Source organism: Nerophis ophidion, linkage group LG04 (genome assembly GCF_033978795.1).
Source record: "Nerophis ophidion isolate RoL-2023_Sa linkage group LG04, RoL_Noph_v1.0, whole genome shotgun sequence".
NCBI classification, from domain to species: Eukaryota; Metazoa; Chordata; class Actinopteri; order Syngnathiformes; family Syngnathidae; genus Nerophis; species Nerophis ophidion.
Window position 1 is genome coordinate 75,768,285 of NC_084614.1, and position 15,767 is coordinate 75,784,051.

Consider the following 15,767-nt stretch of genomic DNA (forward strand, 5'->3'; position numbering starts at 1 on the left):
CAGGTCACGTGATGTAAATAGTGTATTGTTGGCAGTTTTTGGATAGTTTTTAAGAGGGCCTCTTGGGCACCTTTATCTGCATTGTTAGCCCCCTCATATTTTACGTATACAGTATTTTTTGGACTATAAGTCGCAGTTTTTTTCCATAGTTTGGCCAGGGGTGCGACTTATACTCAGGAGCGACTTATGTGTGAAATTATTAACACATTACCGTAAAATATCAAATAATATTATGTAGCTCATTCACGTAAGAGACTAGACGTATAAGATTTCATGGGATTTAGTGATTAGGAGTGACAGATTGTTCGGTAAACGTATAGCATGTTCCATATCATGGGTGTCAAACTCTGGCCAAATTTGGCCCGCCGTGCAATTTCATTTGGCCCTTGAGGCAATGTCAAATTAACATTAGAGCTGGCCCGCCGGTACTACACTGCATGCGCCGCTAATACTCATACTTGGCAACCCTTCCGATTTTCCAACCATTCTCTCGAATTTCTGCCGATTTCCACCCGGACAACAACATTGCCTGCCTTTAGCTTTGTCTACAATATGTTGTCACGTCCGCTTTTCCTCAATGCAAACAGCGTGCCGGACAAGTCACATAATATATGCGACTTATACACACACTTAAGTGAATGCCAAGCATACTTGCTCATCAGCCATACAGGTCAGACTGAGGGTGGCGGTATAAACAACGTTAACACTGTTACAAATATGCGCCGCACTGTGAACCCACACCAAACAAGAATGAAAAACACATTTCGGAAGAACATGACAACATAGACACAACAGAACAAATACCCACAACCCCTTGCAGCACTAACTCTTCCGGGACACTACAATATGCACCCCCCCCTACCACCTAACCACACCCATCGCATTATTTTATTTTAAGATTTATTAGCCTGTGGAGAAATTTAATTTGATATTTACCTCAGAAGGCTGCAAATAGAAAAGAGGCAATAAATATTTTATTTAATCTTTTTTTATTTTACCATTGATGTTTTGTTGCTTGTTTTTTGAAAGTTGATGTTGCACTATTAAGTTATATAAGTATTGCTGGTTCCATATGCAGTGGTAAAGCAAATCAGTGTGGCAAACTGAGCAATAATTAACAATTTATTCATGCACTTTCTCTCGCTACTTCAAGGCTTGAATGTTTGATTCATTCATTATTGTTATTTTATTTTCGGATGTATTATTAGCCTGTGGAAAAAGTTTATTTGGATATTTACCTCAGAAGGCTGCAAATAGAAAAGAGGCACTCTTAAATTTTATTTGATATGCCATTGATATTTTTTTATTATTTTTATTATTATTTGAAACTTGGTTTTGCATGTCACTATAAAGTTATATAAGCATTTCTTGTTCAATATTCAATGCAAAACTTGTTTGGGTCCCTATTAAAAGGTTCATTTGTTCAACCTTGGCCCGCGGCTTTGCTCAGTTTAAAATTTCGGCCCACTCTGTATTTGAGTTTGAAACCCCTGTTCTATAAGTTATAGTTATTTGAATGACTCTTACCATAATATGTTGTGTTAACATACCAGGCACCTTCTCAGTTGGTTATTTATGCCTCATATAACGTACACTTATTCAGCCTGTTGTTCACTATTCTTTATTTATTTTAAATTGCCTTTCAAATGTCTATTCTTGGTGTTGGGTTTTATCAAATAAATGTCCCCCAAAAATACGACTTATACTCCAGTGCGACTTATATGTTTTTTCCCTTCTTCATTGTGCATTTTCGGCAGGTGCGACTTATACTCCGGAGCGACTTACACTCCCAAAAATACGGTATTAGAATGCATAAAAAAAGGAAAAACATGTGCTCTTGTCTTACACAGGGATCATGAATGATAAGCAAAACTCCCCCCAAAAATCCAGTTCTAATTTAAATCAAGTGATCACAACTCTATGAGCTGACCTCGGACTCTGTAGTGTATTTAGTGTCTTCTAGTTGAGTAGCGTCAATGTCTGCCGCTGTAGGGTCCGCCCCTATTGGCTGAGGTAGCGGCAGTACCAGTGGAGTGCTGGTTGGTGTCAAAAGGGAAGGAGTGGGCGAAGAGGTGGAAACTTCCGGGCTCGAAGGCGACGAGGGCTGCCTGCTTTTCAGTTTCAAAGATGGCGGCTCAAGATCTGGAGGAGCTGCAAGGCAAGATGATTCGGCATCAGTCCTGAAGGAAACAAGGAACTGAGGAACTGAGTAAATAATACGAGGCTTGTCACAGACCGGCCTGAGGAACAGGATTAGTAGTATTCTTCACGGTTTTGACCTGTGACAAAGAAACAACATGTCACTATTATATTTAAAGGGGAACGTTATCACCAGACCTATGTAAGCGTCAATATATACCTTGATGTTGCAGAAAAAAGGACCATAATTTTTTTTTAACCGATTTCCGAACTCTAAAAGGGTGAATTTGGCGATTGAAACGCCTTTCAATTGTTCGCTGTCGGAGCAAAGAGCTTTCACCCATACAGGCTAACCTCCTCCAACCTCCACGGACAAAGCTTCGAACAATGGGGGACCGGGCTTTCTGCTCCGCTGCTCCCAGTCTGTGGAACGCTCTCCCTGACCACCTGAGGGCACCTCAGACTGTGGATGCTTTTAAAGAAGGCTTAAAAACTCATCTTTTTAAAAAAAACTTTTCTATAGACATGCATGCTGGTTGTAGCTTTTGGGCTGTTTCTAGTTTTATATTTTATTTATTTTTATTATTACTATTTTTTTCACACTGTGGCACTTTGAGGTTGTTTGCTCAACGTAAAGTGCTTTTTACAAATAAAATCTATTATTATTATTATTATTATTCACCCGTGATGTCACAACAGGAAGCAATCCGCCATTTTCTCAAACACATTACACACACCAAGTCAAATTAGCTTTGTTAATTTCCGTTTTTTCGACTGTTTTCCGTATCTTGGAGACATCATGCCTCGTCGGTGTGTTGTAACAACACGAACAGAGAAGGTTTCAAGTTGACTTACGTGGAGTGTGCTAATCAGACATATCAATGTTCACAGCATGCTAATCGATGCTAATGTGCTATTTAGGCTAGCTGTATGTACATATTGCATCATTTTGCCTCATTTGTAGCTATATTTGCATCCAGCCTTTTCCTCCACCCACATTTAATGCCAAACAAACACATACCAATCGACGGATTCAAGTACACCAGTGGTCAAAAGATGCGAACGTCCCTCGTTTGTTCTGCACATTTTACCGACGACAGCTATGCTACGACAGAATGGCACAGAGATGTGTGGATATCCTGCGAAACTCGAAGCAGATGCATTTCCAACGATAAAGTCAACGAAATCCCAAAGGTGAGTTTTGTTGATGTTATTGACTTATGTGCTAATCAGACATATTTGGTCGCAGCATGACTGCCAGCTAATTGAGGCTAACATGCTATTTAGGCTAGCTGTATGTACATTTGTAAATAAAAATAAATAAATGGGTTGTACTTGTATAGCGCTTTTCTACCTTCAAGGTACTCAAAGCGCTTTGACACTACTTCCACATTTACCCATTCACACACACATTCACACACTGATGGAGGGAGCTGCCATGCAAGGCGCCAACCAGCACCCATCAGGAGCAAGGGTGAAGTGTCTTGCTCAGGACTCAACGGACGTGACGAGGTTGGTACTAGGTGGGATTTGAACCAGGGACCCTCGGGTTGCGCACGGCCATTTGTAGCTATATTTGCATCCAGCCTTTCCCTCCACCCACATTTAATGCCAAACAAACACATACCAATCGACTGACTCAAGTACACCAGTGGTCAAAAGATGCGAAAGTCCCTCATTTGTTCTGCACATTTTACCGCCGACAGCTATGCTACGACAGAATGGCATACAGATGTGTGGATATTCTGCGACACTCAAATCAGATGCATTTCCAACGATAAAGTCAACGAAATCACAAAGGTGAGTTTTGTTAATGTTATCGACTTATATGCTAATCAGACATATTTGGTCACGGCATGACTGCCAGCTAATTGATGCTAATATGCTATTTAGGCTAGCTGTATGTACATTTGTAGCCATATTTGCATCCAGCCTTTTCCTCCACCCCCATTTAATGCCAAACAAACACATACCAATCGACGGACTCAAGTACACCAGTGGTCAAAAGATGCGAACGTCCCTCGTTTGTTCTGCACATTTTACCGACGACAGCTGTGCTACGACAGAATGGCACAGAGATGTGTGGATATCCTGCGAAACTCAAAGCAGATGCATTTCCAACGATAAAGTCAACGAAATCACAAAGGTGAGTTTTGTTGATGTTATTGACTTATGTGCTAATCAGACATATTTGGTCACGGCATGACTGCCAGCTAATTGATGCTAACATGCTATTTAGGCTAGATGTATGTACATTTGTAGCTATATTTGCATCCAGCCTTTCCCTCCACGCACATTTAATGCCAAACAAACACATACCAATCGACGGATTCAAGTACACCGGTGGTCAAAAGATGCGAAAGTCCGTCCTTTGTTCTGCACATTTTACCGAAGACAGCTATGCTACAACGGATGGCACAGAGATGTGTGGATATCCTGCGACACTCAAAGGAGATGCATTTCCAACGATAAAGTCAACAAAATCACAAAGGTGAGTTTTGTTGATGTTATTGACTTATGTGCTAATCAGACATATTTGGTCGCAGCATTACTGCCAGCTAATCGATGCTAATATGCTATTTAGGCTAGCTGTATGTACATTTTTAGCTATATTTACATCCAGCCTTTCCCTCCACCCACATTTAACGCCAAACAAACACTTACCAATCGACGTATGTAAGTTGCTCCAGTGGTCAAAAGAAGCACTCGTTGGTTAGAAGGCGATCGCCAAATTCGTCGTCGTTGGCTCAATAGCTTCAGTTTTTTCTTCAATTTCGTTTTCGCTATCTGCCTCCACACTCCAACCATCCGTTTCAATACATGCGTAATCTGTCGAATCGCTTAAGGCGCTGAAATCCGAGTCTGAATCGGAGCTAATGTCGCTATATCTTTCTGTTCTATCCGCCATGTTTGTTTGTATTGGCGTCACGCAGTGGCGTTACAGGAAAATGGGGGGGGTGGATACACAGATAGCGAAAATCAGGCACTTTATAGCCTTTTTTCGGGATATTCCATGATGGGTAAAATTTTGAAAAAAACTTAGAAAAATAAAATAAGCCACTGGGAACTGATTTTTATTGGTTTCAACCCTTCTGAAATTGTGATAATGTTCCCGTTAAAGCAGCAAATTAGACTCAACCATATAAGATGGGAAATTGTTGTTCAATGTGCGATAGAGATGCGCGGTTTGCGGTCTCATCCGCGGAGTCCGCGGATAAACCGCGGGTCGGGCGGTTGACATGACGAAAAAATTGATTTTAATTAGATTCGGGCGGGTGGCGGTTGAACCATCCGGAAATATTTGATGTACATGTTTTTGGGATCGGTACCCTTTGCCATTCAAAGAGCCATTTAAGACCCGTGTCATAAAGCGAAGAAGACAATAGGAGACGATAATATTCTCTAGAATGACTACCGGCTGTCACCCAGATAGTAAGTAATAGGGCGTACTATGAAGCCATTGGCTATATCGCCTTCTACACCACGTACGATTTGTTAGTCAGACCAGCATCATGTTGTGTGTGGCTTCCGCAGATTCATGCACACGACTGCAAGGCATACTGGGTGACACAGAGTACACTAATGGTTGTGATATAAACAATTTTAACACTCTTAGTAATATGCGCCACGCTGTGAAGCCACACCAATTAAGAACGACAAACACATTTCGGGAGAACATCCTCCCAGTAACACAACATAAACGCAACACAACAAATACCCAGAATCCTTTGTATTCATGAAACTTCCTGACTTTTTTATACACCCCGCTAGCAGCAAACCCCCCCGTGCGTCGGTAAGGTGGGTGGGGTTGGGGGTGCGGGGGTGTAAAATATATTCAGGATGTGTCACAGATACAAAGAATTCTGGGTATTTGTTGTGTTGCTTTCATGTTGTGTTACTGTGAGGATGTTCTCCCGAAATGTGTTTGTCAATCTTGTATTGTGTGGCTCCACAGCGTGGCGCATATTAGTAAGTGTTAAAGTTGTTTATATCACAACCATCAGTGTACTCTGTGTCACCCAGTATGCCTTTCAATCTTGTACGTGTGACTGCGGAAGCTGTACACACAACATGTTGCCGGACTAACAATCGATTCGTACATGTTGTTGAAGGTGTCAAAGGCAATGGCTTCGTAGCACGTCCATATTCTTGTCATCTGGATAGTAGCGTGAACATTAGCGGCTCCAACTGTCTCCATTACTCTGTGAAACAGGTTTAAATAGCTCTGTGAGTGGTAAATGTGGCCAACCTCTGATGTATTTCAGCGGGCGGTTGGCGGGCGGGTACGGTCCTGATAAAATGTTGGTTCGGGTGGACGGCGGGTGGATGACGACCTTGGAGATGCGGATGATATAATTGCCTATCCGCGGATCTCTAATGTGCGACATACTCTCAAATCATACCGCACCTTCTTCTTAGGGCCCACTGAGGCCTCCGATTCAAGACAATATTCCAGGATCTTTGGAGTGGGTTTCCTCTTGCGTTTCTTCTGTAGCAAAGGATCATGTGCTGGCGAAGGAAAAGGAACAGTAAATAACATTGGAAATAAAACACTCGGTAGTTAAGTCACACTTACGCTCACTGACGTCTTTGGCGGGGCTATCAGACAGCGGCGGTTCAGCTTCGGCCTCGGGAGGCGGGGTTAAAGTGTCGATGGAAAGCACCTGTGCTTCCCGCGTAGACGGGTTTTCGGCGCTGGGAACTTGTAGTTCCGTGGTGAGGGTGAATTCTTCCGGAGGGGGCGTCTGTATCTCTGGAAGTGCGTTCAAGGACGGGGGGTCGAGTGCGTGCTTTTCCAGTGCTGACGTTTCGGACGTGGGCAAAAGTGCTTCGTTGGCCTGCGAGAGGAATCCAATCCAATCCACTTTATTTATATAGCACATTTAAACAACAATAAAGTTTCCAAAGTGCTGCACAGCCATCTTAAAAACAATATTAAAAAAATAATAATAATAATAATATTATGCTCCACCAATGACTGAATAAAACAAAAAATGAATAAAAACAAAACCAATAAAAACAATATAAAAACAAATATGATTAAAAACAATTTTAAAAGGTAAAATCAATTAAAACAGTAAAATAAAAATAAAAGTGTATAAAAAACACAGAGGACCACACAACTCACGTAGTGTTAAAAGCCAAAGAATAAAAGTGGGTCTTAAGACGAGACTTAAAACACTCCACTGTGGAAGCAGTTTGAACATGGAGCGGCAGAGTGTTCCAGAGCTTAGGGCCGACCACAGAGAAGGCCCTGTCTCCCCTGGTCTTAAGTCTGGTCTTGGGCACCACGAGCTGGAACTGGCTCTCGGACCTCAGAGCGCGCGCAGGAATGTAAATTTGGATGAGGTCCGAGATATATTGAGGTGCCAGTCCATGTAAAGATTTAAAAACAACAGCAATGTTTTAAAATCAATTCTAAAATGAACAGGGAGCCAGTGCAAACTCTGAAGAATTGGGGTTATATGCTGGCGTTTCCTGGCCCCTGTTAAAAGTCCTGCTGCCGCGTTCTGGACTAACTGCAACCGGGAGAGAGCTTTTTGGCTAATGCCAGCATGAAGTGCATTGCAGTAGTCCAGGCCACTTGAAATAAAAGCATGCACGACTTGTTCAAAAAGGTTAAAAGATAAAAACAGTTTAACCTTTACTAAAAGACGAAGGTGATAAAAACACGATTTTAAAACGCCATTGACTTGTTTGTCTAGTTTAAAATGGCTGTCTATAGTGACGCCAAGGCTGGTGACTTTGGGACGCACATAATTTTGCAATGGTCCCAAGTCAGTGAGGGCCGGACCAAAAACTAAAATTTCTGTTTTTCCCTCATTCATTATTAAAAAATTCTGGGCTAACCAAGCCTTGACGTCACATAGACAGTTAAGAAGGGGTTTCAGGGGGCCGTGGTTTTTTGAACTCGGCATAAAAATTTGGCAGTCATCTGCATAAAAGTGATAAAACACTCCATGTTTCTTAAAAATATCTCCAAGAGATAAAGAGCGAACAGGATGGGGCCTAAAATAGATCCTTGGGGGACACCACAGTAAAGCGGGGCAGAAGAGGAGGTGGCGTCCCCCAGCCTGACAGAGAAAGACCTCTCAGACAGGTAAGATCTGAACCACTCTAACGCAGTCCCCCTGACACCCACACAGTCTCTCAGGCGGTCTAAAAGAATTGTGTGGTCGACTGTGTCAAAGGCAGCTGTAAGATCTAAAAGCACTAAAATGAAAGAGTAACTACAGTCTTGTATCGTCATGGAGAAAATGTTGTGATTTTTGAAATGATGATAGGTTTTCTTACCATTGTAAATGGCTGGAGAGGCTTTTTGTTTTTCTTCCTGGAGGAGAATATCTGGTCGTACTCTTCTGTCCATTCGAGAAGCCTTTTGCTCGGTTTTCTAATTCGTTTATGTGCTGAAAACATAATCTTTGATTAGGCACAGTAAGGGTGATATTCATGAACATGTTACAATTATACATTTAGAAATCAAGACAATACAGCAGAATTTAATTTAAGATTCATAGTGATCAATAATACATTTGCAATGAATGCAGGTGTACCCTAAGGCAGTGGTTCTCAACCTTTTTTCAGTGATGTACCCCCCGTGAATATTTTTTTTTAATTCAAGTACCCCCTCATCAGAGCGAAGCATTTTTGGTTGGAAAAAAAGAGATACAGAAGTAAAATACAGCACTATGTCAGCAGTTTCGGATTTATTAAATTGTATAAGAGTGCAAAATATTGCTCATTTGTATCTTGAACTATTTGGAAAAAAATAGGGGTGTAACGGTACACAAAAATTTCGGTTCAGTACATACCTCGGTTTAGAGGTCACGGTTCGGTTCATTTTCGGTACAGTAAGAAATCAACAAAATATAAATTTTTGGGTTATTTATTTACCAAATTTGTAAACAATGGCTTTATCCTTTTAACATTGGGAACACTATAATAATTCTGCCCACGTTAATTCACATTAAACTGCCTCAAGTTGTTGCTTTGATTAAATAAAATGAAAAAACCTTTCTTCTACATATCAAAAGTTTAGCATTAAACAGTTTCCATTGAAACTGTTTGTCAACTCATCATGCTTAATTTATTACAGTCTTTGGGAAGCCTGTAGTTGACTTCTATTATGTAAATGTTGTATTTTTATCAACATGTGATAGCAGGGACCCTGCTATTCAAAACTAGGCTGCTACTTTACTAATGATTCATGTAACTATAGCTGAAAAATAGTACAATTGCAAAAGGAGAGACTATTCATCCCTAAACACAATGGAGTTCAATGAAATAACAGACAGGCAGGGCTTTGCTGCCCCTAAAACACACACACACACACACAGAAAAATGAGCTAACGTTACGCTAAAAGCTAATCAGCCTTCATCTCAAGCCTATACTGTGAGCGAGCTGAGCTGCAGTTTAAGTTTCTAGAAGGTCAACGGGCTCATAGTGATGTTTGTAATAGTTGTGACTGGGAAGTGTTTAGTATAATTTGGGTAGAGTCCGCTCCTCCCATGCTAGACGCTAAAGCATTGACTACATCGTTCTGAAGTCTGAATACACACTGCTGATTGGCTGTTACATCGCTCTGAATACGCACTGCTGATTGGCTTTGTATGTAACCAATCAGATGGTTGTGTGGGCGGGACAATGAGGCAGAGACAGAGGCAGAAAGCAGAGCAGCTTGTGAAGACTTCTGCTTCCGAACTTGTTCGGTACGCCCGCGTGCTGAACCGAAACCCCCGTACCGAAACGGTTTGATACAAATACACGTACCGTTACACCCCTGGAAAAAAATATATAAAAATAACTAAAAACTTGTTGAAAAATAAACAAGTGATTCAATTATAAACAAAGATTTCTACACATAGAAGTAATCATCAACTTAAAGTGCCCTCTTTGGGGATTGTAATAGAGATCCATCCGGATTCATGAACTTAATTCTAAACATTTCTTCATAAAAAAAGAAATCTTTAGCATCAATATTTATGGAACATGTCCACAAAAAATCTAGCTGTCAACACTGAATTTTGCATTGTTGCATTTATTTTCACAGTTTATGAACTTAAATTCATATTTGAAGTATTATTTAATACAGTGGTCCCCAACCTTTTTGTATCCGCGGACCGGTCAACGCTTGATAATGTGTCCCGCGGCCCGGGGGTCCTTTTTTTTTTTTTTCCTTTGTCATAAAAAGGGACGTTTTTGTCATGAAAAGGGGAGGTTTTTGTGGTTGGTGCACTAATTGTAAGTGCATGTTGTGTTTTTTATGTTGATTAAATAAAATAAAACAATAAATAATAATAATTTTTTTATTTTTTTTTTATAAAAATGAATAAAATAAATTTCTGCGGCGCGGTACCAATCGGGCCACGGCCCCCGGTGATTGGGGACCACAGATTTAATAAATACACTTAGAAAGGATTTTTGAATTGTTGCTCTTTTTAGAGAATTTTTGAAAAATCTCTCGTACCCCTTAGCATACCTTCAAGTACTGCTAGGGGTACACGTACCCCCATTTGAGAACCACTGCCTGCCCCTCGGGATATATATACAGTCGCGATCAAAAGTTTACATACACTTGTAAAGAACATAAAGTCATGGCTGTCTTGAATTTCCAATACGTTCTACAACTCTTATTTTTTGTGATAAAGTGATTGGAGCATATACAGTATTTGTTGGTCACAAAAAAATATTCATGACGTTTGGTTCTTTTATGAATTTATTATGGGTCTACTGAAAATGTGAGAAAATCTGCTGGGTCAAAAGTATACGTACAGCAATGTTCATATTTGCTTACATGTCCCTTGGCAAGTTTCACGGCAATAAGGCGCTTTTGGTCGCCATCCACAAGCTTCTGCTTGAATGTTTGACCACTCCTCTTGACAAAATTGGTGCAATTCAGCTAACTTTGTTGGTTTTCTGACATGGACTTGTTTCTTCAGCATTGTCCACACACTTAAAGGGGAACATTATCACCAGACCTATGTAAGCGTCAATATATACCTTGATGGTGCAGAAAAAAAGACCATATATTTTTTTAACCGATTTCCGAACTCTAAATGGGTGAATTTTGGCGAATTAAACGCCTTTCTGTTTATCGCGCTGGAAGCGATGACGTCAGAATGTGACGTCGCCGAGGTAATACAGCCGCCATTTTCATTTTCAACACATTACAAACACCGGGTCTGAGCTCTGTTATTTTCCGTTTTTTGGACTATTTTTTGGAACCTTGGAGACATCATGCCTCGTCGGTGTGTTGTCGGAGGGTGTAACAACACTAACAGGGAGGGATTCAAGTTGCACCACTGGCCCGAAGATGCCAAAGTGTCTGCCGCCAGACCCCCATTGAATGTGCCAAAGTGTCTCCACATTTTACCGGCGATGACAGACATGGCACAGAGATGTATGGATAACCTGCAGATACATTTGCAACGATAAAGTCAACGACATCACAAAGGTGAGTTTCGTTGATGTTGACTGCCAGCTAATCGATGCTAACATGCTATGCTAATCGATGCTAACATGCTATTTACTGGTGGTACTAAAGCAGACATGGCACAGAGATGTATGGATAACCTGCAGATGCATTTGCAACTATATTACGTTTCCTTCCACCCACATTTAATGCGAAAAAAAACACTTACCAATCGATAGATTTAAGTTGCTCCAGTGTCACAAGATGCGAAAGTCCTGATCGTTTGGTCCGCACATTTTACCGGAGATGCTAACGCAGCTATTCGGCCATGCTATGGCTATGAATAGCGTCAATAGCTATTCGCTCAATAGCTTCAGTTTCTTCTTCAATACTTTCATACTCCAACCATCCGTTTCAATACATGCGTAATCTGTTGAATCGCTTAAACCGCTGAAATCCGAGTCTGAATCCGAGCTAATGTCGCTATATCTTCGCCATTGTTTGTTTACATTGGCAGCACTGTATGACGTCACAGGGAAATGGATAGTCGCATCGCAAATAGCGAAAATCAAGCACTTTAAAGCTTTTTTTTAGGGATATTCAGAGACCGGAAAAATTTTGAAAAAAAATTCAAAAAATACAACAAGACACTGGGAACTGATTTTTATTGTTTTTAACCCTTTTGAAATTGTGATAATGTTCCCCTTTAATTAAGGACTTTGGGAAAGCCATTCTAAAAACTTCATTCTAGCCTAATTTAGCCATTCCTTTACCCCTTTTGACGTGTGTTTTGGGTCATTGTCCTGTTGGAACACCCAACTACGCCCAAGACCCAACCTCCGGGCTGATGATTTTAGGTTGTCCTGAAGAATTTGGAGGTAATCCTCCTTTTTCAGTTGTAGAAATGATTGGAAACTCATGACATTACGTTATTCGCAAGTGGATTTCATCTTTTGATCACGACTGTACATTAACAACTATGGTTTTCTAGTCACCCTTGATTCCAATACCATTATCAATACCATTAGTAACTTGAGCTTGCATGAAGGTAAAGTAAAATACAGTCGTCTCCCGAAACATCAAATGTTGCGACATTACTATATCACTTTTTTTTAAAGGATCAGTGCAGTATTTGTCTTAATTTCCATTAAAATGTGGCGATCGATAAAATATACCGTATTTCCTTGAATTGCCGCAGGGCAAATAGTATGCGTCTGCCTTGAATTACTCGCTTCACAAAATAATTAGCGCATGCTTAGTATTACCGCCTGGTCAAACTCGTGACGTCACGTGTGACCCTTCCCCTGTCATCATTTTCAAAATGGAGGAGGCTGATTTCAATACCGGTAATTTGAAATCGCATAAAGGGAAGAAAATGAAGAGCTATTCAGTAGGATTTAAAGTCCAAGCTTACATCACACTCAATTTTTTACTGCATGCCTTTGGTAAGTGCCGGAGTGAGAAGAGGTTTTAAAATAATTAGCGCATGCTTACTTTTACCGCATGCCTTTGGTAAGCGCAGGAGTGAGAAGAGGTTTTAAATTAATTAGCGCGCCGGCGGCAATTCAAGGGAATACGTTAGTCACCAAGCGTGACTTCCATTTCCAGGTTAACGCTAACATCATTAGTATAGTTCAGGGGTCACCAACCTTTTTGAAACCAAGAGCTACTTCTTGGGTACTGATTAATGCGAAGGGCTACCAGTTTGATACACACTTAAATAAATTGCCAGAAATAATTTGCTCAATTTACCTTTAACTGTGTGTTATTGTTAGTCATTAATTATATTTATCTTTGTGGAAACACTGATCATCTTAATGATTTCTCACAATAAATATATATAGAAACAGATAAATGTCAACAACAAAATAATAGGGTATTTCTGTCTGTCATTCCGTCGTACTTTTTATTTATTTCTACAGAAGGTTTTTTGCAGGGAATAAATGATGAAAAAAAATTTAATTGAACGGTTTAAAAGAGGGGAAAAAATGAAAATTAAATTATGAAACATAGTTTATCCTCAATTTCGACTGTTAAAAATTCAAAATTCAAAAAACTAGCTAATTGTAATATTTTTGAAAAAATTTAAAAATGTGTAATTTTTCCTGTTTAAGATTATTTTTTAGAATTTTGATGACATGTTTTTAAAAGGTTTAAATCCTATCTACACTCTGTTAGAATATATAACAAATTGGACCAAGCTATATTTCTAACAAAGACAAATCATTATTTCTTCTACATTTTCCAGAAGAAAAATTTTAAAAGAACTTCAAAAGACTTTGAAATAAGATTTACATTTTCATCCTACAGATTTTTTAGATTTGCCAGAATATTTTTTGAATTTTATTCATAATAAGTTTGAAGAAATATTTCACAAATATTTTTCGTTGAAAAAACCAAAGCTAAAATGAAGAATTAAATTAAAAATGTATTTATTATTCTTTACAATAAAAAAATGAATTTATTTGAAAATTGATTTAAATTCTCAGGAAAGAAGAGGAAGGAATTTAAAAGGTAAAAAGGTATATGTGTTTAAAAATCATAAAATAATTTTTAAGGTTGTATTTTTTCTCTAGAATTGTCTTTCTAAAAGTTATAAGAAGCAAAGTAAAAAAATAAATGAATTTATTTAAACAAGTGAAGACCAAGTCTTTAAAATATTTTCTTGGATTTTCAAATTTTAATTGAGTTTTGTCTCTCTTGGAATTAATAATGTCGAGCAAAGCGAGACCAGCTTGCTAGTAAATAAAAACAATTAATCAAATAGAGGCAGCTCACTGGTAAGTGCTGCTATTTGAGCTATTTTTAGAACAGGCCAGCGGGCGACTCATCTGGTCCTTACGGGCTACCTGGTGCCCGCGGGCACCGCGTTGGTGACCCCTGGTATAGTTCAATCACTCAATGCCCAGAAAGCTCAGTCTGTAGGTTCAATGCACATAATTAAATGTATTTGCTGCTTAGACAGTAGTAACGAGTTTATAAAAATTGTTCATAAAATTATCATTAATAATGTTTATTACATCTTTTATGTATATGACCACTTCTTTGTTGCTACCTCTCTTTGTTTATAATGTCTATTTTCTGCAGGATCTACTCTCTATTACCGTATTTTTCGGAGTATAAGTCGCACCTGACGAAAATGCATAATATAGAAGGAAAAAAACATATATAAGTCGCACTAGTATATAAGTCGCATTTTGGGGGGGAAATCTATTTGATAAAACACCAAGACTAGACATTTGAAAGGCAATTCAAAATAAATAAAGAATAGTGAACAACAGGCTGAATAAGTGTACGTTATATGAGGCATAAATAACCAACTGAGAAGGTGCCTGGTATGTTAACTAGGGGTGGGCAAATTAATGCGTTAATTACGCGTTAACTCATCAATCTATTAACGCCGACAATTATTTTATCGCACATTTGCGTATGTTGTTTACATGCTTTTATTTTGTTAACGCCTTTTCTTAACAAGATGGCATCGCCCGGATGGGCTTCGGCGTCGAGGGGCTCTCGGTAAAGATGGAACATTTGGCAAAAATACCGGACAATTCTGCAAATGTCATGGCTGGCTTACAGCGTGGTCACTCCGGGATCACTTACGACCGCCAGACAATTCTGGATGTGGATAGATCGGGCCGTTTTGGACTGATAGACGCGTGCTTGCTAGACCGGCTAGCTAGCATGGGAATACTTTGCCGGCTACATCCAGCGGCCTGTGAAGCAGCGGAGTATATGTGTTGTCTGTCTATTTAAGAATAATGCAGACGAGGAGTGTTGGCTGAGTTCTTAACGTTTGCTTTCAGAGCGTGCATATCACAACATACAAGATGCCGTCATGGCGACACACAACCTATACCGGGCTACCGCGCATGCTCGTCACTCCTGTTGCATGCTGGGTAGGCTAGTTCTTTATTTCCCTGGCTCATAACATCACAATATAGTACCATGTATATGATGCGTTCAGTTTATCAAAGCACCAAGCAAACAATCGGATAATTCCCATCATATCAATTCCTGGATATGGTCATAATTATTTTAAGTGCACTACGCAGAATAAACACAACATTATTAATATTGCTACTACGGATAATGTGATCAAAAATTCCCTAAAACAGTCCACTACCTATAATATAGTTTTTTTAAACATAAGATCCCTGATAAAAAAAAATGTTTCTGCTGTTACCTCAGAAATTGCCTGTTCGGATGTTATGA

General features: G+C 39.6%; 1 protein-coding gene across 1 annotated transcript in view; it reads right to left on the bottom strand.

Moving 5' to 3' along the window:
* Positions 1-15,767, bottom strand: part of nsd1b (nuclear receptor binding SET domain protein 1b) — a 98,554-nt gene that overhangs the window by 58,646 nt on the left and 24,141 nt on the right. The window contains 5 exon segments of the mRNA XM_061899085.1: positions 1,931-2,151; positions 2,237-2,279; positions 6,548-6,648; positions 6,716-6,977; positions 8,434-8,546. Coding sequence (XP_061755069.1) covers positions 1,931-2,151; positions 2,237-2,279; positions 6,548-6,648; positions 6,716-6,977; positions 8,434-8,546 — 740 coding nt within the window.